This window comes from Glycine max, chromosome 19, assembly GCF_000004515.6.
Source record: "Glycine max cultivar Williams 82 chromosome 19, Glycine_max_v4.0, whole genome shotgun sequence".
Taxonomy (NCBI): Eukaryota; Viridiplantae; Streptophyta; class Magnoliopsida; order Fabales; family Fabaceae; genus Glycine; species Glycine max.
The window spans coordinates 38,583,213-38,605,334 of NC_038255.2; the positions used below are offsets into that span (position 1 = coordinate 38,583,213).

Here is a 22,122-nt window from a genome sequence, read left to right on the forward strand (position 1 = left end):
TAATAAAAGAACGTGAGCCCAACGGATATATATAAATGGAACAGGGAAACAAAAGGCGACAGAATAATTTAAAACGGAGGAAGAAACAAACAAAACGGAAAAAAGCGCGCGCGGAAGAGAAGGTGCATGGCTATGTCGCCAAAGCAAGCGACACGCGAGGTGCGTTGCGGTGACCCCGTGGTGGCTTGTTTATACTCCCAATCACGTTCACATCTGATGCTGACGTGGCGTTTCTCTGTCCCTCTGATCCACATTTCACCGGCTGCGGCCCCACGCTAACCGCCTTCTCGCACCGACAGCTCACCAACAAACCGTTTCCACCTTTCCGCTTCCACTTTTCTTCCACGGCCACGCCATTGGAAATGGCCTCGTCGTGTCCCTCCGCGGTGGTCACGCTCCACTCGATGCTCGCCTCGCTCGGTTCGTACCATTCGGTTATCGTTTGAGTTGTTGAACCTTCTTCCATGCTTCTTCGGCCGTAGAAGAATCCTGTCGCGGTGGCGGTGCTGGAGGCGGCGGCGGCGGCGGCGGCTTCGTCGAACGAGTCTCTGCTGTTGCGGCGGTACGCGGCGGGGTAGGTTGACTGTGTCGCGGTGGAGAAGCTCTCGATCTCGAAGAGATCGGAGCTCGCGTCGCTCGCGGCGTCGTCTTCCACGACGACTCGCGCCTTCGCCGGTAATGGATAGTTGAGTTGCTTCGGCGACGGATTTGGAGACGGCTCGTCCGGCGGATGGAAAACCTCCAGGGATTCACGCGGTGGATCTTCCTCGACGATGCCGTTTACGTTCGCGAGCTTTAGTTTCGTGATTGGATTGTTAGGGTTTAGCACAGGGAAAGTGAATCCGTCCGTGAACGGAACTCTCACGGAGCTAACAACTCTGTGAGAGTTGGAATTATGAAATCGTTGCGATTTTGCAGCGATAATTGTTGCTGTTGCCGGTGCTGGTGCCAGTGCTGGTGTTTGATTCAGAATCCAATTATTCGGTGTGATGTGATTACGAACGTTGTTGTTGTTGTGATGTTCGGTATCTCTTTCTTGTTGTGATATCTGAGTTTTTGATTCTTGTGTTGATTCTTTGACTCGAACTGATTTTTTCCCCGTGCATGGGCATTTTCGCCTCAGGAGCCAAATTGATTTGGAGAGTTTGGGGTTTTGGAGGTTTTTAGGGTTTTGAGGGTTTTGCATTGAGACGGGGATTGCACCTGGAGGGTGAGATAGCAACCCTGTTTGGCTGTTCCAGCTGGCTTCTGAGGAAGCCGTTGGAGTTACCACGTGGAAGGAACGCCCTCTGTAGTTTCTAATGTGGGCGTAGCTGTCCACAGAAGATGAAGCAGAGGAGTATCTGGTGGCTTCTGTGATGGTGACATCACCCCTCTCTGGAATTCTCTCCATGGGAGAGACTCTGCTGATGCTAACCTTTTGAATGTTGTTATTGTTGTCATTGTCGTCGTCATCGTTGAAGTATTTGCGAGCATCGAAGATGCTAAGCTCAGTGGTGGCATCTTCAAGAGGAGCAGCAGTAATTGTTGTTGCCTTGTTACCTGGTCTGAGATAGGATGAGAAAGAAGCATCTCTATCTCTCACCGTCTTCATCATTATCGCTCTTTCCAATAAAATATGTTTTTGCAACTGAAAAAACTGAGCTGTTGTTGCATTTGGAATTCCTTGTGCTTGATATATATGTGCTGAGGTCTCTGTTCTCACTTGTACTGACACTGATCAATTATGAGGCTGTAAAAACTAGAAACATCGTATGCCCTTCTCTTCCTTTTTTTAATTTTTTATTTTTCTTGCCTCTGTAATGAAACAAATTCCCCCCAACCTATGATCTGACTCACTCACTTTCTCGGTGTATTAGGAGTAAACAACAAAAGTCTGAATTTTTAAAGCGGAATGTCATGACTAGATTATGATATCTGTGTAGATAGAGTGATGGAATGGCCAATTATGTGTGATACTTCATCATTTGGATGCATCATGGCCATCTGTTAGTAGCTATCTCTGTCTACAGAGTTAATCATTGAGAAAAAGTTCGATGCCTTTCGATTTGTAGGCTAAAGTTAACAGTAGTTTGGACTGACATAGAGCAGTTAAAAAAAGGGTACAACAAGAAAAGTATTTACTTTTTCTACACAATTTTAGGAGTTATATTATTCATAGTTTCATGCAACACATTTTTTTACAACACTTCCACCAAGTTACTTTTCTCCATTACATCATGCATCTTATCACATACAAAACTCTTGTATGAAATGTTGTACGGAGTTGAAGTATAATTAACATTTCTCCAATTTAATAGGTTGATGATTCTCCATGCTTGTAAAATTTCTATCAGGTACAGTTTATTGAAATAGAGATGTACTAGATCTTGACAACGCTTCTTGGATTCTTAGTTGTAGTGTATCAGATAGTTATGAATGTGTGCAACAAACTGGATGCTACACCTCAAATTCCATTGGTAGGTAGAGCTATTATACATATAATACAGTAAGCTATTGTCAAAATATAACTAATGTTGCTTTAGGACTTTATGTTGATATATGATACAGACATTTTAAGCACTTTGAATTAATTATTGACCTCTTTTATTGCTATAACTCATCTTGGAATGACAGAAGAAAGTTAGGTCCATGCTGTATGGCTCTTTAAGAGCTTCAATAAGACTCCAGAGTCCAGGACAATTAAGTTTACTATTTGAGAGACATAAAAATTGCTTGAATCACTTTTTTCCTTGATGGATTGTTTCCCAACTCAAGATCTGTGACTGTTTCTCCCGTTCTTTTCCTTATTTTCTAAGTTTCCTCTTGGATGAGGCCGCCTGATAAGTTTGGTGGTGCTGATTGAATAAAGTAGGCAAAGAAGCACGTCCTATCTGACATCAAACATCAGCCAGGTAGCAACGTGAATGAGTGAGGGTCCATTGCATTTGACATTTAGGGATGAAGGTATGTCTGAACTCTTGGGAGACCATAAAGAACTGTCTTTATGGGTACCCAATCAATTATCAGAGGTGGATTGGTTTTGGAAGCAGTGCATGGTGGGCCACCATTAACCTTCTAGGTAACATGGACTGCTTTACTGCCTGCCTTTAGACAAGTTATGCATGGCTCTTGAGCAGGTGGTGGTCCTCATTTTGCCTTAGGAACAAGATTTTGGTCACATTCTTTCTATCAGATAACATAATATAATGTTTTCACTCGACAAATCTCTAACTCGTTATCAATCTCTTTTCCTTTACAAAATTTAGCTTGGTTGATATTGCTGAATAATACAAATTGATGTTACTGTCCCTTTAGTGAAAAGGATGCTGTCTTTTGCACATGATGCAGAGCACTACTAATTTCTTGTGGTGTTACTGTTTTTTATCTTCTTTTTTGGTTTCTTCTTTCTTCTTGGTAATCCTGTTAGGTGGGGGAATAAGATTCTCTCACAGGATCATCTTAGTATGTACATTGTGTGTGTGAAAATAACATAGAAGCTTGAGGAGACTTTCCAAAACCTGTTCTTGTTGAAGCTTTAAAGCCTAACATTTTACATTTATAATTATAATAGGGGGATAATGTGGCATATGTAATATTCCAATTCTTGAATATTATTTTATTGCATTGATGTTTGTATTTCTCTCTTTTGTTCCATCCCTAACTGCCTTTTTATAATGGAGAATAATTATTTCATACAGAAACAGGAAAGGGGGATGGATAAATATTATCAGGTAACATGATAAAAAAGAAAAGGAAAGAAAAGAAAGAGACAGAATTAAAATATTAGGAGGGTATGAAGAGGTTGCAAACAATCTAGGTGAGCAAAAGCCAGAACCCTTACTACAATATGCCATGTCCTTAATGGTTGGTTAGGGAAAAATTAGTCTCTAGTCTCTACACATACCTGACTTCTTTAAGAATTTCCCATTGATGTTACAGTTAACGGTTTCTATAGTTGTCATAAGCATGGTATTTTCCATTAATTGATCCTCATCAACCCCAACAAGAAACTGAACATCATAATTTTTTCATGTTCACATTTGTATTTTCTTGTCTCACATGATAATCAATTTTTCCCAGTTAACTCCTACAAGCTTTTGTGTTTTAAGAGATTAACTCCTACATACTGGTGATAGTAGTAATTTGATTTTTACACACAAATTCTAAAAGATTCTACAAAAAGATCTGTTTTGTGAGAGAAGCTATTAGTGCTGAGGGCTATATATTTTATGAATGAAAACTAAATATTCTAAACAAAGATCTATTTTGTGTAAGAATGATGTCATATTGTATGAACTTGACACAGATCGTAGATCGATGCTTATGATGGTAAACCACACGTGAGTGTGGAATACTAAATTCATACTGTATAAAATTGACACCGATCGTAGATGCTTATGATGATGGTGAACCACACGTGAGTGTGGAATACAATATTCATACTGTATGAACTTGACACAGATCGTGGATGCTTATGATGGTGAACCACTCGTGAGTGTGGAATACAATATTACAATGTTCCACATTATAATGGTGATAAGATGATGAACTAAGAATTTTATATAAGGAGTGGAACTGAGATGAGTTGAGTCGAGCCTGACATTTTTAGGCTCAACCGACAGAAATAAGCGCGGTTCATTAATAAAATAAGTTCATTTCTTGATGTTTTTAAAAAACTACAGCTCATTTGGTGGTTGAACTGTTGCAGTATTCCTTGCCCAAATGGCAAAATGCTAACTCCAAACAATTACTGAATTACACACTCATTCAAGCTCAAACATTCCCTCAAAGTCCAAAAACTCGCTCAAAGCCTAAACCCATGTTTGAGTCTAAATTAACAAGATAGAGATAGGATAAAAATATTATAAAAGCAAGATTTTTTTTGTGTGTCTTACTTATTGAAAATTTCCCCTCTAAAGTGTCATGAAATTGGGGAAATGTGTGCTGCATTTTTTAAATTAAACAACTTTTTCTAACATAAAAATAATAAATAATTTTATGTTATAAAAAGTTTAAGTTTAGTTTAGTTTAGTTTTTTATTGGTATAGTTTTTATTTTAATAATCAATCAATTTTTTCCTACTCTTTCACAATTAGAGATTTTATGATTTGATTTTTTTATACTTATTTTAATTCATCCAAACAATATTTATTGTCCTATTTCTCTTTTATTATATATTCTTTTCCTTTTTATTTATTTCTTCTCTATTTCATTTCTAACCTAAATAAAGCACTATAAAGGAAAAGCTAGGGAGAGGGAATGTGTCAGACACATTTATTATTATTTATTCCCATTTTGGGTAATATTTTGTATAAAAATATTTTTTCACGTTCTTAACAAATATACATGCATCTTAAGAGAGGAGAGACAATTAAAAGTTATATTCATTCAATAAATTTATATAATACTATATTATTTTTTTCATCATATCAACTATCTTATCTTACACACTTTATTCTCTTTCTCTCTATATATTTACTACAAAATTTACACATGAATACAATTTTGATAAATAAATTGCTAAGTGATAAAAGGAATTTTTTTTGAGAAGAGGGTATAAATCTTGGATTATAAAAAAATGTACTTGGTATTACATACTAATGTCAATTGCAAATTAATTTTTTTTAACTAGAAAAAAAAATCTTTCATAGGTCATTGAATTGATGGATGATAATTCATTGTCGTATAGTATGCTTATGAAGTTGACTAAGTATTGTTCATTGAAAGACCTTGCAGGTTAATTTTAATCTCAGTAGTGCTAGCAATATATGTTCTAACACATTTTAATTTCCAAACATTGAAAACAACAAAATCACAAGATAGGGTTAGTATCATTCATCACATTTTTTTTATATATCCATGACAAGGGAATACAATCTCGGCCTATTAAAAATGTTGGGTTTTGCTTCCTACACCTTTCTTTGTTCTTCTTGCACCTCCAAAAATATCCAAATAGACAAAATTATCCCTGTGGTCAACCACCAAACACCACCATGCCCCATCTCTACCTAACCACCCTATATCATTGTTACACACCAACACCACCGTTGGCAACTCTAATAGCGTGTTTGGATGAAGTAATTTAGTAGGGAAATTTATTTTTTCAAGAAATTTAAAATGATTCATGATAAAATAATTTGTTTGGATAAAGTATTTGAAAGGAGATTTATTTTTTGGTATTTTTATGAATCATTTTGATTGACTAAAATAGTAGGATTTCAAATTCTCTAAAAAAATATAGAATTTGAAATTCTTTTTTCGGAGATGCTTACTCTAACTCACGTTCTTGCTCGCGACTCTTTCTCGCTCAACACTCACAACTACGGGTGACTAAAGTTTTTACAGTTGATATCGGCATAAGTTGTTTTTCACTAACGTTGATCGAGGTTTTTTCGGTCAGAATTTTTTTATATAATGTCAACCAAAACTATTTTTTGCCAATATCGACTGATATTTTTTTTAGATGATGTTAGTTAGGGCTATTTTCTCACTGACGTCAATCATGGGAAATTTTTGCTAATGTCGGCTAAAGATTTTTTTGATCGTTGTCATCCATGTTTTTTCAGTTGATGTTGACCAATGATTTTTTTTACCAATGTTGGCTAGATTTTTTCTACTGACATCGGTCATGACTAACTTTTGAGTAAACACTTATTAGGATTTTTCAGCCAACGTCAGCTAGGTTTTTCTAGCCAACATCGGCCAAAGCTATTTTTTAGCTAATATTGGCTGAGGTTATTTTTTAGCCGATGCCAACTAGGGTGTTTTGGTCAATGTCATCTAGATTTTCTTAGCCGACGTCGGTTATGATTTTTTTGTTGACATCGACTAGGATTTTCTGACTGACATTAGTCAGAATTATTTCTTAACCACATTAGCTAGGTTTTTTGGTTGATGTTGGCTAGGGTTTTTTCTGCTAGCACCAACTAGATATTTTTGACCGACATCGGACATGACTATTTTTAGTCGACAGCAATTAGGTTCTTATAATCGACATCCACTAGAGTTTTTTCCGTCGACATCGGTTAGAGCTATTTTTTAACCAACATCAGCCAATGCTATTTTAAAGCCGATGTTGGGTAGGATTTTTTGTCCGACATTAGTCAGAGCTATTTTTTTAGTCAAATTCGACTAGGAATTTTTTGGCCAACATTGAACAATGATGTTTTTTGGTCGATATCGGGTAGGTTCTATTGGTCGGCATTGACCAAGCTATTTTTAGCCGATATTGGGTAGCTTTTTTTGTCAACGTCTGTTAGGATTTTTAGGTCGACGTTGACTAAAAATAGCCTTTGTCAATGTCGTTTGAAAATACCATAGCTGATGTCGGCCAAACAAACCCTAATCGACATTGGTAAAAAAAATCTAGCCAACATTGGCTGAAAAATAGACTCAACCAACGTTAGCCAAAAAATAGTCCCGACTGACGTCAACTGACAAATATTCTTGACATACTTTGACAAAAAAAATCTTATTTGATGTCGATCAAAAAATAACCTTGGTTGATGTCGGTTTAAAAACATCACTAGTTGTGGTCAGACAAAACAATTTTAGTTAAAATTATAAATATTTTATATTTATAAATTATTAAAAATTGAAAATATTTTTTAATTAATATTTTAAAATTAGATTGTGATTATTTTCTATAAAGTTTAATATTAAAATTTCATCTATTTAAAATATAAAATTGAAATTTTGCATATGGAGAAAATTGAATTGCCTTATCCAAACAAAGAATTTAAAATGAAAGAAATTTGAATTGATTTATCTAAACAAAATATTTGAAAAATGAAGGCAATTAAAAAATCAAAGCAATTCAAATTCTTTGAAATTTTGAAATTTCTTATCCAAACACAAGGTAACATGGGGAAGAAGGTGTAGACGAAATTAAAGACGAAAGAGAGTAGAACGCGATCTGTTATAGGAAAACTTGTTTGGAAGTCACTAATTTTTTTTATACTTTCTAAATTTATATAATCATACTTCCAGAAAGGCTTTTTCCAGAAGTGCAAAAGAAAAATTAGTATCTTTGAGTGCTACATGTCTTATAAAGTGGTGAATCAAAGTTGACGTTCTCAGAGAGAGAGAGAGATGCCTACATTTACAATTGTTTCTTAAGAAGGTATGTGAAAATTAATAATAAAAAACCCAACTCTTAACCACAATTCTAATAATTATTTGCTTGTATTAATTTTACAAAGATTAACCATTTTTAATAAACTCAATTTCTATTTGTTAAAATGTCTCTTTTTAAAAAGAAATTTATTTAAATGTTTTGATATTTCATAGTATTATTACACAATTTGGAGGGAAAAAACCATCTCATAGGGGTGTGTGTAGCTTTCAACATTTGAATTTATTTCTAATAACATATTATCTTAAAAATTAGGACAATAATTTTAAATTATATATTATAAAAATGATGAAGATTTGATGATTTTGCTTAATCTTTTCCAAATATGACAACCTAAGTTTGTAAAAAAAAAAAGTATGAAAATCTAAGATAAAAGCAGTTCCTAAAATTAAAAGAGTAAAAATAAATTTAAAGTAAATTAGTGAAGATAAAAATAGGACAAAGAAATAGCAATGACCTTATATACTATAGGTTAGAAGTGATTACAATAACCTTATGTACTAAATAAACTATTTTTTTATTTATCAAACTAGTTTATAAGCTCTTAAAGTGATTTGTCAGACATATTCATTGATTATTTTTATCAAAAATAATATTAATCAGCAATATTTAATGGGGTACATCTGAGTCACGTTTTTTTTCCACATTTTTTTACACGTACTTACTTTATAGCATCAACTAAAAGACTTTTACTTATACATAATAAAGGGTAATTAATAAATGATAAATATTTAAATGTAAAAAGTAGTGTAATTAAAAATAGTAGTGGAATGATATATTTATTACTACGTTTTATATCTTTTTTTACTAAAAAGAAAAATAAATAAATTCCCATATCTTCATCTCATAAAAGGTAAAAATAGATTAAAACTTGCTAAAATAAATAAGAACATCATTATTAAAAAATATATCTAATAAATTGATTTGACAAATACAACCGTTCAAACAAATATCTAGTCAACTAGAAAGTAAAGTACCACATATACACATAAATCTTCAAGGGTGCAAGAATTCTTGTTTTCTTAGTTGCCACGACACGAGCTTTCACCACCACCACACAAAAACCACTGAAAGCAAATATGGCTAAGCCTGAGAAAGTGAAACCTTTCCATGCCATTCATCATCTATGGCTTTTCTTCCTTCTTCTCTCAGAACCCTTTTCCACATCTCATCTCAACGTTCTCTTCCTAATTCCTTTCACAACTCCATCACTCTTGCATCATCTTTCAATCCACTGACTCATTCAAAGCAGCACCTGAACCACAGAGGCTGCAACTCCAAGCTCTTGGCTATTTCTTACAGGTATTTCATTGAAGAAGAAGAAGAAGATGATGAAAACAACAACTTTGATGAAGCAGTGGCTCTCTTCAATGGAGGAGAGTACTACAAATGCCATGACTATCTTGAAGCCCTTTGGCTCAATGCTGAAGAGCCCACCAGAACTCTCATTCATGGAATACTGCAATGTGCCGTGGGTTTCCACCACCTCTTCAACCAGGTTTTTATACATTTAGGCATAATTACAATTTATTCCATTGAGATTATTGCTAATTTTCTCATTTTATATATTATTTTTTGCATATTTACGCATATTAAAAAAATACCTTCATTATTTTTACATATGAATCATACATAAAATAATCTTAACACACCGAAGTCAGCCTAACTGCCTAAGGGTAAAGGGATTTGAGTAGTACTAGAATGTGTCAGAATTTAAGTTCAATCCTTAATGTCATCATTATATACATAAAAATAATCTTAAAAATAACAAAAATGAAGTACAATATAGGTGTCTTTAACTTTTCAACAAAAAATATATAGGTACAATTATCATAAGAATAAATTACACCAATATTTTCTAAGATTTTTCAAGGAAGATAATATAATTATTTCTTTTAAGAGAGTATTAGGAACATATTTTTTAGCATATTTCTTTAAATATATTTTTTTAATTGATTAAAATTTATTGAAAAATATAAGAGAATCATTAAATATGATGTAAGACCTACTAAATTTTATCATTTTCATAAATTTCGTCTAATAAGAAAGTGAGATTAAAAAAGTGTGTTTGTATCATTTTAATTATGGTATGGTTTTGCTTGAACATGAGTTATTGTCTTTAAAAAATTGTTCATGGGTTGACTAGAACCACAGAGGAGCCATGATGCAATTGGGGGAAGGACTATGTAAACTGAGAAAGATGGAATTCTCAAATGGGCCGTTTCAAAAGTTTGAGAAAGACATTTCAGCTGTTCTAGATTTTATCTACCAGACTCAGATAGAATTAGCTGCATGTGAGTTACTCCAACCTTGAAATGCCATGCAATTAATTTAGTTTGGTTAATTATGAAGAAATTACTTACATGCAATTTGTGTTTCCCCTTGAATTTGAGCAGGTAGTGAGGATATGTGTGTTGCAATGGATCGATCAGAAAGGTCTTACCAACTTCTAGGGGAATATGCTTCAGGGCAGCGTGTGTATGATCTAGAACTTTGTAGTGATGCATCAGTGTACATTGTGTTCTGCCCTCAAGGCTCTAATAATGGTGGTGCCACCGAAGCCCCAAGGGTGAAGCTTCCAACGCTTAAGGCTACCACAGAACATCTTGTGGCCTATGAATAAAAGTGAACATCATTTAAGGCCAAAGACCAATGCTATAGATAAAACCACATGCAAAATTTGTTCTTGTGCAGTTGTCACATAATAGAACCCTAATTAAATTAAAAGCAGTAACAAATCACAATATGTCAAACCTTATGTTTTGCAATGATTTCATAAAGGATTTTTGTCAACACGAGTGAAGATACTCAACACCCTAGACTGCACAAAATGTGTATTTGTGTATTTATGCAGTCTGGAAACAGACTGAAGAGGGGAGTTTAGGGTGGGTTTGGGATAACTGTAAAATTTAATTATTTCAATAATCAATTATATATTTATAATTTATTATTGTTATAATTGGTTATAATCATAACATTTTCGGGAATTTCTGCCCATTTTTCTTATAATTTAGCATACCTCTTTCTTCCCATTCTAGGTTTAGACAACCTTTGTAAGAACTAAAAACATCTGTATATATTACATTACAGTTTACTCTCATGACTTAGTTAATTTTCAATTTTTCACTTTATATGATAAATAAGATTTGAATATGTTTTTTATCCCTGTAAATTAGTGTCTTTTTATTTTTGGTCCCTATAAATTTATTTTTTAATTTTAGTCTATGTAAGTTAACATTTTTTCAATCTTTGTTTTTGTAATTTTTTATTCATTTTTAGTTTTTATAAGTTTACATTTTTCAATATAAGTTCCTTTAAGATTTTAAATTTTTATTTATTTATAATCTCAATAAGTTTACACTTGTAAGAACCAAAATTAAAAAATCATAAACTTATTAGAATTAAAAATAAGAAAAATATCTTGGGTCCGAAATTTTAAAAACACAAACTTGCATATACTAAAAACAAACCAAAAAATTTACAGGAACCAAAATTGAAAAAATAAAAACTTACATGAACCAAAAACATATATTTGAGCCGATAAACAAAGTATTAAGTATATTTAATTCGATTTATTATGAGTTTTTCCTGTTTTAAAAGAAAATTCTGGGTCAAATATAAATAAAATATATTTTTAAGAGGAAAATATTTAAAAACTTTTTCTATAAGCACATTTTTTTTAAAAAAAAAATCTTCCTTCTACAAATAGTTTTTTATTTAAGGGAAAAGAAAAAGCTTAGGTATATTTCCATAAGTAATTTTATTGTTGTTTTTCAATTAAAATTCAACTTTCACTTCAATAACCTGTGTTGACCTTCAACGCTGACTTTTATTGTACAAATTATTAAGGTAAAATTTTAATTTTAATTAGGCAACATCACCAAAAACATTTATGATACTGCAACTAGACGGAAACTGTAATTAAGCATGAGACTGAGTGAAGACTGGATAATGTTGACCAGACTATAAAGAAAAGCTCGACATTCATCAAATGTTGGTAAAAAAAACACTTAAATATAGGAGCAAAGTTCATAAATAAAACATTTTTCATAATTTCCGTTGGTCATCTATTGATTTAGGTAACCAAAACAAAACGCAAAATTCTGAATTCCGATTGAAATGGTTCTAATAATGTCTGGCCGAAATTCTCAGGACTAACAAACACCAAACAGGAAAGGAATTCAAAATTGTTGGCCTATCAAATAAACAGAATCACTTTCTTTTCCTTTTCTGGTCACCAGGCCAATGATTGTACCAATTCAGCTTCGTGCTCACGTTTCTAGGTCAACTTGGTGGAGATTGCAAGACTGCAATGAACATCTATATCATCTTTTTGAAATAATCAAACTCTGATATGAAGCTGTAAAAAATCACAAAAACACTTATGGTCAGAAATTAAAATTAACCACGGAAGATAACATTTTTAAAATCTTTGTTTCATCTTCTAAAGTAGCTAAGTTAATAATAAGGCACCATTGGTGATGCTAATATTTTCAAGAAAGAAAATTTGTCATTGAAAGGCTCATTCATACTAAAATAGATTGAAGTGTTATAATCTCTAAGGAAAGCAAGGTGTAATTTTTTTCAAAATAAAGAGGACGACAATGTAATTTAAGTATTTCTTAGAAATAATTTACCCATATTTTTATCATGCTAATGCATGAGTGACACTTATGTTGAATAAAATAAAATGCAAACATTAATTATCTAGGTGAACATTTTATCCACCCCGGAATTAGAAATATTCCAAGTCTCCCACAAGCTCACAAAAGGAATGCCCTTTTCTCACTTTCAGATTAACTTGATCCCAATTCCATAGATAGACAATGTAGTACAATTTTGTTGTGTACTTTGATGCATACTATTTCACTGAAGCCAAATTTTCCATTTATATTGATATTTTTTTGTTTATTATCTTTCAACTTATTCTATAGAAATACATAAAGAAATTACATATACAGATTAAACAATGATTCAAGCTTAAACATAGGGTGGGTTTGATAACTAATCAATATCAACCATCGATGACACATTGCCCAAACTGTGCATATTCATGCTGTCCAGCAAGTGATGAAGACAAACAGAAATTCCTTTACTTTTTCTGATTTATGACTTCATCCTTGATTTTTTTTTTCTTTTTGATATCTGAAATTCCTATACTTTTTGTCATTTCCTTGCTAAAACACAATTAACCTTATTTCATTACATACCTACCTCCCAAATAATACAGCACATTTCCAATGACACTTCTTCACAATCAAAGTTCAAGAAGAATACAAATTTGATCCAGTTGTAAACTATCCTAAAAGAATTCCATGTTTCAAGCTCTATCTTGTTTTTCCAATTTAGATTAGTCCTTTTCTTTCTTGTTTTTCTACATAACAATATTAGTACCATACCACATTAAATATTTAAAATTATTAGCACCTTCTCTTTTTCTTTAGTTTATTTGAACCATTATTTGGCAGTCGGCCAGCCTCTATCCCAGTCCACATCCAAAATAAAGTGATAATTGAAGAGATTAGAAATCCAAATACACAGTGTGCACAAACAGATACCAAATGGAGCACATGCATGCTTGCTCACATACACACAGAGTCAGAGAGTGAGAGATACCTGAAAATCCTTGTTTCTTCCTCAATACGCAACAATTGATGTTTGTAATTGCTCTACAGGGCTTGGGAGGTCCAACAGCGAAAATATATAAACTGCATTAAAATCTAAAGAAGATATTAAGGTAGACAAAAATTTTCTGCCTGCAAACTCATGGCTCAATATGAATCTCATGTCCACAGATGGCCTTCCATTTTACCTTAAATTCTTTAAAAATTAAATACTAGGGTATAATAAGTATTTTTTTAAGATTTAAATTGGTCCTTAACTCTTGTGTGCTTAGATTGTTTCCTTAGTATCTATAACCTGAATTCTTACTAATTCAAATGAAAAGGGTGGAAATATACATTCTGGTCTAAGAGGCGTTGGATAATCCATATACATAACTTAAGGTTATCTTTGTTATCCTACATATATAACTTTGACCACCAAGAATCCATTTCTCTCTAACAAGAATAATTTGGTAGAGATAAATATATAAAAAAAGGATACAAAAAAATCGAGAAGGACACATCCCCCAGCATCTACTAGCCATGGCAAATTCGGTCTGATTTTTGACCAATCCAGGCTGATCACAACTATACTGCATAACAAAAAAAACTAAATGTTCATTGAATATATAGTGATAATTTCATACCCTCACTATTTTCAGTTGGCAAAAGTCACTTTGGTGCTGAGAGCTGAGACTTAAAATAGAGAAGATAATATAAACTGGCAGGATACCTCGCTACATAAGTGGCATTCCCAATTACAGCAAACAGGAACATCAAAGGATTGAGTCCCTAAAAATTGTAAAAACCAACTATAACTCCGTCCTGTGAGATAACTGACGCTGCTTCAAACAACTAGAAACATATTTCTTTTACTGCTCTCATAAGAGTTATATGGTGAAGGGAGGAGACTTATCTTCCGTACTCCTATCCCAAATTTTTCAGTTGCTAAATGATAAACAAAACAAAATGCATAAAGGATCACAGCTTTAATAGTTAGAGTCCCTAACCTCAACATGAACTCTTCTGATCTGCAAAATTGATGAGAATTATGTATCAATATAAACAATCAGCTTAACAAGATGAATCAATCCATCTTAAAGTGAATGATCTAATAGAAATTATAGATAATTTTGAAATTTCTAAATATATTACAGATCAGTTTCTCAAGGAAAATACCAAAATTGTTACTGTGTATTATATTCATATATGTGGAGTATTCTGTATTCATCCATTATTCTCTATAGCATACTTTTCCAAGTTTACCATCTATAAGCAGCCTATACAAGTGATGGAATGAATGACTGCAGTCCCTTATCAGTAAAACAATAAAAAATCTTATCTCATAAAAAACTTCGTACCCCATTGCCCAGAGGCTCTTCGCTATGCGAAGGTATGGGGGAGGGATGTTGTACGCAGCCTTACCCTTGCATATGCAAAGAGGCTGTTTCCGGATTCGAACCCATGACCAACAAGTCACCAAGGCACAACTTTACCGCTGCACCAGGGCTCGCCCTCTAAAAAATCTTATCTCATACAACACAATTTTTATCTGTTGAATTCCAACCTAAGCTACAGGAATATAATTCTATAACTCACATTTAAACAAATTTGAGACAGTCTTCCACTCAAATATATAAATGTCCATTGCCCAACCAAAGAAGGTTCCAACGCTACTGCTTCCAGAAACATCTGTTTTTGGCAACTGATCATCACTAACCTGCAATTTCTGTAAGAGTTGATGACAAATGGGGAAAAGAAAATTTCATCCTTTTGTTTTTCCTTTTAACATACACAAAAATTTAGAATCAATAATACCTTAAACACTACTTAAACTCAATCTTTAGTCATTAAGAAATATTGTTAATCTCCCTCACCCATATATATCAGCAATGACCTAACAATGGTTAGCAATAACCAAAAAGTTTCAAATCATGAAAATAACACAAATTAAATTTTATTTGATGTTCAGGTTATTCCTATTCTTATAGGATACACTAACTATATCATAAACAGTCAGGTAGATATTGAAACAGGGGTTATCAAATAGTTAACAAAGTTGCGACTTGAATTACCTGAAAAAGCTTTCATCCAACATAAATCACAAGTTGTTGTCGTGGGTTTGAGGTCATAGAATTAATTCTTTCATCTAGTGGTTGAAGTAGATTGATAACACCAAGAAAATTTAATGTTGAAACCTGAACAAAGACTAGATGCATTTAGATTTCAATGATGGCACTCCCAAAATTATGTACAAGACTACTAGTAGAGTTAGAAAGTTTACCAAACAAAGAGTATTCTTCATCTTTAAAGCTGGTGCAGATTGTGTTAAATGGTTGAACCAAGCAAGCTCTCTTGTATAGAATCTAAAGTAGGAGGTTTCTGTGCTAAGATGGATCCCGCTGTTGGAGTATGACTCTTTGACAAATATCTTGCTGACCTAATGAATTCAAAGTAGAAAGAGTATACTAAATTACAAATTAGAACTTTCTTTGCTTGAGAAAGAAAAGCCAACTAGAACTCTGACCAAAATTGTGCTTATTCTCCTAATATTAACATGAAAGAAATCATGCATATACAGCAAGCCCAAGAGAAAGAAGACAAATATTAGTGAATCTTCAGCATTTTGTTCATGAAAGTTTTCAAAACGAAAGATAATAAAACATCCAATTAAAAGAAATTTTGAGCTCATAGTAGTTTACTAATATGTTGGAACCAGACATTTGAATTTTAAACCTACAACTCTTTGATGAAATGTCTTGAGCTTTTCAATCATATACAGCCCAAGATTAAGGAAATCAGATATACTTCTTTAAACTGATCACATCAGGAGATCAAGGTTGACAAAGAAACTAGAGCACCAGAGTGCATTTTGAACACATTTTTACAAGAAAGATTAATTACTGGTAGAATAATTCTCTTCCAGTAGAAATTCTTTGAGGACGTGCTGGAAGAGGAATAGGAGAACTCAGACCGGTGCCTCTATTTGAACCGTCAACTTGAATACTCTGTTCAGCATCACTGGCCTTTTCCAATTGTCCAACTTTTGTGAATGTCTCAACCTGTTGAGCTTGGAAGGTTAGAATACAAATCAAAATGATAAAGTATCAAAACTTGTCTATAGTTTCTCACTAACTTTTAGAAAATAATTGTAATTATGATATAAAGTACTTTGTACCTTTTCTCTACCACCTAATATGAGCATACTGCATATAGTCCCAAAAGACCAAGAAAAAAGCGTGCAAAACTCTTGGCAAGTATATAAACCATCTTTCTAATAGATTTAGATTTTAACACGATAAAACTTTTTTCTTTGTGTGTGATTTAATCAATAATCATTTAAATGAAATGGATTATCTGCAGTATACAAATAATTTCCAAGATAATAAAACGAATCACTTAGTATAGCCTTACTAATTTAAGTATCAACAATTATGTATTGGCATTGGATCCACAACAAGTTCAACACAAATATCATTTAGAAAATGAGAAAACAAATGCTGATGATGCTCCCAACAAAAGGATAAATTATTAATGTCCAACCATTCCAGTAATTGTTGCCTTAACTCAGCATCATTGCCCACTACTAACTTTCCTTTCTTCCTCAAAAGTTGACCATCCCAAGTGTAGTGTCCCAAATTACCTCCCTTCCAAGTTAAATGAGACATTAAGGCATGCAAATCTGCATCTTGCTCCCAAATCTTCTCAATTTTCTGTAGAAATTCTGAGGACGAAGTATCAAGTACCATGTGCATTATTTGCTGACGTGGCAGCCTAGGAAGTGCATCAGCCACATAATTATCATTGCCCTTCTTATACTGAATCTCGTAATCATACCCGGCTAGCTTTGCCAACCAAAACATCTGAAATTAAGTCTTTAACTTCTGACCCAACAAATACCTTAAGCTTTGTTGACCTATTCGAATTATAAACCTCCACCTCTCTAGATATTGATGCCAATGCTCCACTACTAAGACCACAACCATCAATTCTTTCTTATATGGAAAAGGATTGATGCCTCGGTGCTAGTGCCTTGCTGAAAAATGCCAAAGGCTGCCATTGCAACATAAGTACAACACCAATTCCATCTCCACAAGCGTCCGTTTCCACCTCAAAACCCATTGAACAATCTTTGAGTGCTAAAACTTGTTCTGAAACAAGTACATTTTTTAGTATTTGAAAGGCTTGAGATGATGACTTAGAACAATTAAACCAATTTTTCTAGAGTAAACTGGTCAATGGTTTGGCCAAAGCTCCAATTCTTGATGAAGCACCAAAAATAACCAGCTGGTCCGAGGAATTCTCTCAGCTACTTCATATTTGTAGGTTTTGGCCAATCACTTATTGCTTGAATCTGCTTAGGGTTTGTAGAAACCCTTTTATTGCTAATAATGTGCCCCAAATACTCCAACTTGTTGGCTACAAATGTCCGCACACTTTTCTTCACAAAATAATGGTTTTCTCTCAAGATTAGCAACATCATCCTCAAATCAACGGTAAAATCTTCACGCTGCATTTTCCATTTAAAATTCTTCCACATACCATACACCTTCAATCTTTTTACTCCAACTAACTCGACTGCAGATAATTCAGCCCATTCTCCTTCCAACACAACCTCTTGGCCAAATCATAGTCCAAGAAATCATGGGTGCTGCCATTGTCAATGAGGATTTGAAGTGTTCTCCATCCCACATGCCCTTTTATTCTCATAGAGGTTGTTCCTTCCACACCTTCAATTGCATGCAAGGAAATGTTAGGATTATTTTCATTATCACATTCAGCTTCTTCTACAACAGTAACTTCTTCTTCATCAAGCTCAATGAGCTGCAATCGCATCCTTCTGCACTGAGGGCAATTACAGTCCTTGGTGAACTTATCAGGACAGTAAACAATGATTCAAGCTCTATGGTCAACTTCTTCTGCAGTTAAAGCTTTCAACATTCTTGATAAATTCTTGGGGGTAAAAGGGTCATTATTTAATGCCCCTGATACTGACATCTGTTTTGGATGGGACCCACTTCCGACCAATGTGTTCTTGCTGGACTTCCAGTTATCTTAGATACTTTCAGGAGCCAAGTATCTCATGTTCTTAATAGCTATTTTCTTCTCATCATGCTGTTGAAGCTTTATTTGTAGTAGACGTGCCAAGCAGCGAGCTTCTCCCATGGTTCTTGGCTTGAATAAAAGGACAGGGTCAGCATATTCCTCTTGCAGACCAACTAAAGACGCATCAACAAGATAGTCTTCTGATAAGCGAAGTTTACAAGAAATCACATCAATAAATTCTGCCAAGCTGCCTTGCTGTGGCAGATTCATCAAATCTTGAAAGTGATCTTGGTGGCATGTACGGTGCTGCCTTTCTCTGTAGCCAAGTCCAAGATTTGATGGAGGCATAATCCCATTTGCACGTTAGCTGATGCAGCTGATTAGAAATACCCTTCACCATGTCTGAAAGCGCATCAACCGTTGCAAGCTTTTGCTCCATTTGAAAAAATCTTTCTTCCATTTCAGGCATCATCGTCTATGATCTTGTTTTTGTGCCCATGGGTGAAAAGATTCTGGTCTAGTGGCTGTGGACAGCCAGCTCTGAATACCACTGTTATAGAATTTAGGTGGCAAAGAGAAAGAAACGACAGAGAAAGAAACAGAATAGAGAGGATAGAAGGAAAGAGAAGAGAAACAGAGACGTCAAGGAAATGTGCACTGCACTCTGTGACTATCATTCAGTCTGTCTAAAATACAACAGACCTGCCTTATTTCTAGACAGCTACCTAACAGCCATAAAATAACAGTAGCTGACTAAAACTAACAAACTGACATCCTTTTCTTTTTATATTTACATATCATACACACTGTCCTCTAAACCATAACATGTGGATAGCATACCTATTCATACCATTGGATTGAATTTAAAATATCAGATAGTAAAATTTATATCAAATCTGAACTGTTGAAAGTATCACTCTCAAAGAGCATAGGAACTTTCCCAACTAAAAAGCCTTCTGAGAGAACAAAATGAAAATAGTTTTCTTTTGCAAACTAATTATTTAAGAACAAAATGGGTTAATTGGATAATACATTGTCCAACTCCAACCCTTGCATTTTCCCTTGGTTGTTGTTCAACAGGAGTGTGGTTTTTTTATATTATGTTATATTATATATTTCTTTTATGAAAATGTGTCATGGGGGTTGATAATGGGATAATGTAATAGCAAACTTTAAAGATTGCTCCGAAAAGACCGGCAACATAAATCTTTAAGACACAAGTAAAGACTCACAGTTGCAGGTTCCAGCATGCATCCAAAGAGGTTGAATAAATCTCTGTAGTATAAAATAAATTGTATAAAAAAATTGACATATATAGAACAAGAATTTCAATCATATATAATGCCATCAGAAAAATAGGGATGTAATGAAAAAAAAGGAATACTTGAATGAATAGTGCTAAGTTAGACATGCACATGAATCTCACTCGTGTAGGCATACATGAGTCTCATCACAAGCATGTGTATGTATTCACTCGAGTATCCGGGATAGGCAGACTCATGCTCCTACTTGGAACTATTAAAAATCTGCTATGGATCACTCCTCAAAATAATAGAAATTTAAATTTGTGTTATGACAATCACCATAACTAATGATGTTTTCTTCCTTTTCCCTCTTGATTCTTCTAATGAACAACAGCTTGCACTCAAACTAATCAAGAACCTGCAACCTCACCTTCCTAGTTGTTACTTCTTAGGTTCAGGTAAGGGCCCCTTAAAAATGAGTAGAGAGTTCAGATATGAGGTTATATGAAAAATTTTATAAAAAAACTCTTCCTGAAATTCTCACTTCACTTTTGAGGGGATACCAAACAGATTCTTAGAACATAATCTTCCCTTCATCCATATTCCTAGAATGAGTTCAAACATTGAGTGAATAAGCTAGTTGTACATATCACATTTAGTAATGAGATCTCAGATCTTGAAACATAATCTTCCCTTCATCCATATTCCTAGAATGAGTTCAAACATTGAGTGAATAAGCTAGTTGTACATATCACATTTAGTAATGAGATCTCAGATCTTGAAACATAATCTTCCCTTCATCCATATTCCTAGAATGAGTTCAAACAATGAGTGAATAAGCTAGTTGCACATATCACAGACTCTACTCAAGGTTGAATAAATTGTACTGGGTACCAAAACATGCCAGACATTCAAATAGCAGAAAAACTAAAAACAACAACTGAGAACGTAACTAGATTGAATTAGATAATAAAAATGCAAGCAGCCCTTGGGAAATTTCAATGAAAAACCAAGTTACCCAATTATCCATGTGACCAAGAAAGTGACAGAGAGACCCTCAGCAGACTTTGTTCTATAGTTTGGAATTATTTGAGGTATCTCAGCAACAACCCAAACAATGACATTGATTAAACCCAACAAGAAAGAAGGTGTCTCCCTCACACTTCCCATATGCTCTTTGGCCAATTGCGAGCAGTGCTGATTGCTTTGACACCACAGAGAGAGTGTGGAGTTCTCAAACACTCCCATTGCACCAAAGGAACTGAGACCGACAATCCTGAAATGAAGTAACAAAGAATCAGTAACAGTCTAACAGAGTCTCTCACCTCAACAAACATACTCTACCACTACAAAATGATATAAGAGATTCAGAATGTTGCAGAAGAAGCCTAGTTAGTTATTAATAACATAGGATATTACACCATGGCAATAACTAAATAGAAGAAACAATACAAATATTGGGTTTTGTTCATAAAGATGAAATCTTTCAAATTGCCATGGATATGTTTTCACTTAATGAGTTGCTTTGGTGTTAGGTTATGATAGGATGAACATTTAGCCTTTAGGGGTGAATCAAGAATAAAAATTGAATATTCAGAATGCAAGAATAATGCTAGAAAGAGAGAGAGCTCAGGATTCAATGTAACAACATCAAATGGGGTTATAAATAAGGACAAAACTATATTCTCCAATCATAATTGAAGCTTCATCAAACTATAAAGCTATACTAACTTTTTTAATGTTAAATATTTGTTATTGTACAAATTATTGATGTAAAGCTAGAATTTTAATTGGATAATAATAGTACTAAGAATCATCTAAGTGACTACATCGAAATCCAATTCACGTTCTTTAATGGGAAACGAACAATGGCCAATCATGTTACTTATGGGCATGGGAAAGTGACAGAAAGAAAGAGAAAGAGAAAGATTCGTTGAATAAAGTGGAGAACAACACAGCACAACACATGCAAAGGAAAGTGAATTACCCTGAAAGGCGAGGACCGAGATTTCGAGCTGCTTCTCCTAGTCACAAAGTTTCATGCATATAATATACGAAGGGAAACCTTCGCCATTCCAACCACAATAATAGTTTTTTGCGGCTTCTGTTTTTT

The 22,122-nt window shown here is 33.9% G+C and overlaps 2 protein-coding genes across 2 annotated transcripts; one reads left to right on the forward strand and one right to left on the reverse strand.

The window, feature by feature from the left end:
* On the reverse strand, positions 1–4,918 carry LOC100804863 (protein PHYTOCHROME KINASE SUBSTRATE 4). Its single transcript, XM_006604236.4, has one exon. It carries the CDS (start codon positions 1,595–1,597, stop codon positions 131–133), a length of 1,467 nt encoding a protein of 488 aa, XP_006604299.1. The 5' UTR covers positions 1,598–4,918; the 3' UTR covers positions 1–130.
* A 4,291-nt stretch (positions 4,919–9,209) lies between these two features.
* On the forward strand, positions 9,210–10,795 carry LOC100785613 (uncharacterized). The gene is given in 3 exon segments (NM_001255783.1): positions 9,210–9,614; positions 10,263–10,410; positions 10,513–10,795. Coding segments are annotated over 3 exon segments (747 nt in total). The 5' UTR covers positions 9,210–9,242; the 3' UTR covers positions 10,740–10,795.
* Positions 10,796–22,122: the final 11,327 nt, after the last annotated feature.

Excerpts from the sequence above, each read along its gene's own strand:
- LOC100804863 (XM_006604236.4), bottom strand. The coding sequence starts at position 1,597 with ATGATGAAGACGGTGAGAGATAGAGATGCTTCTTTCTCATCCTATCTC.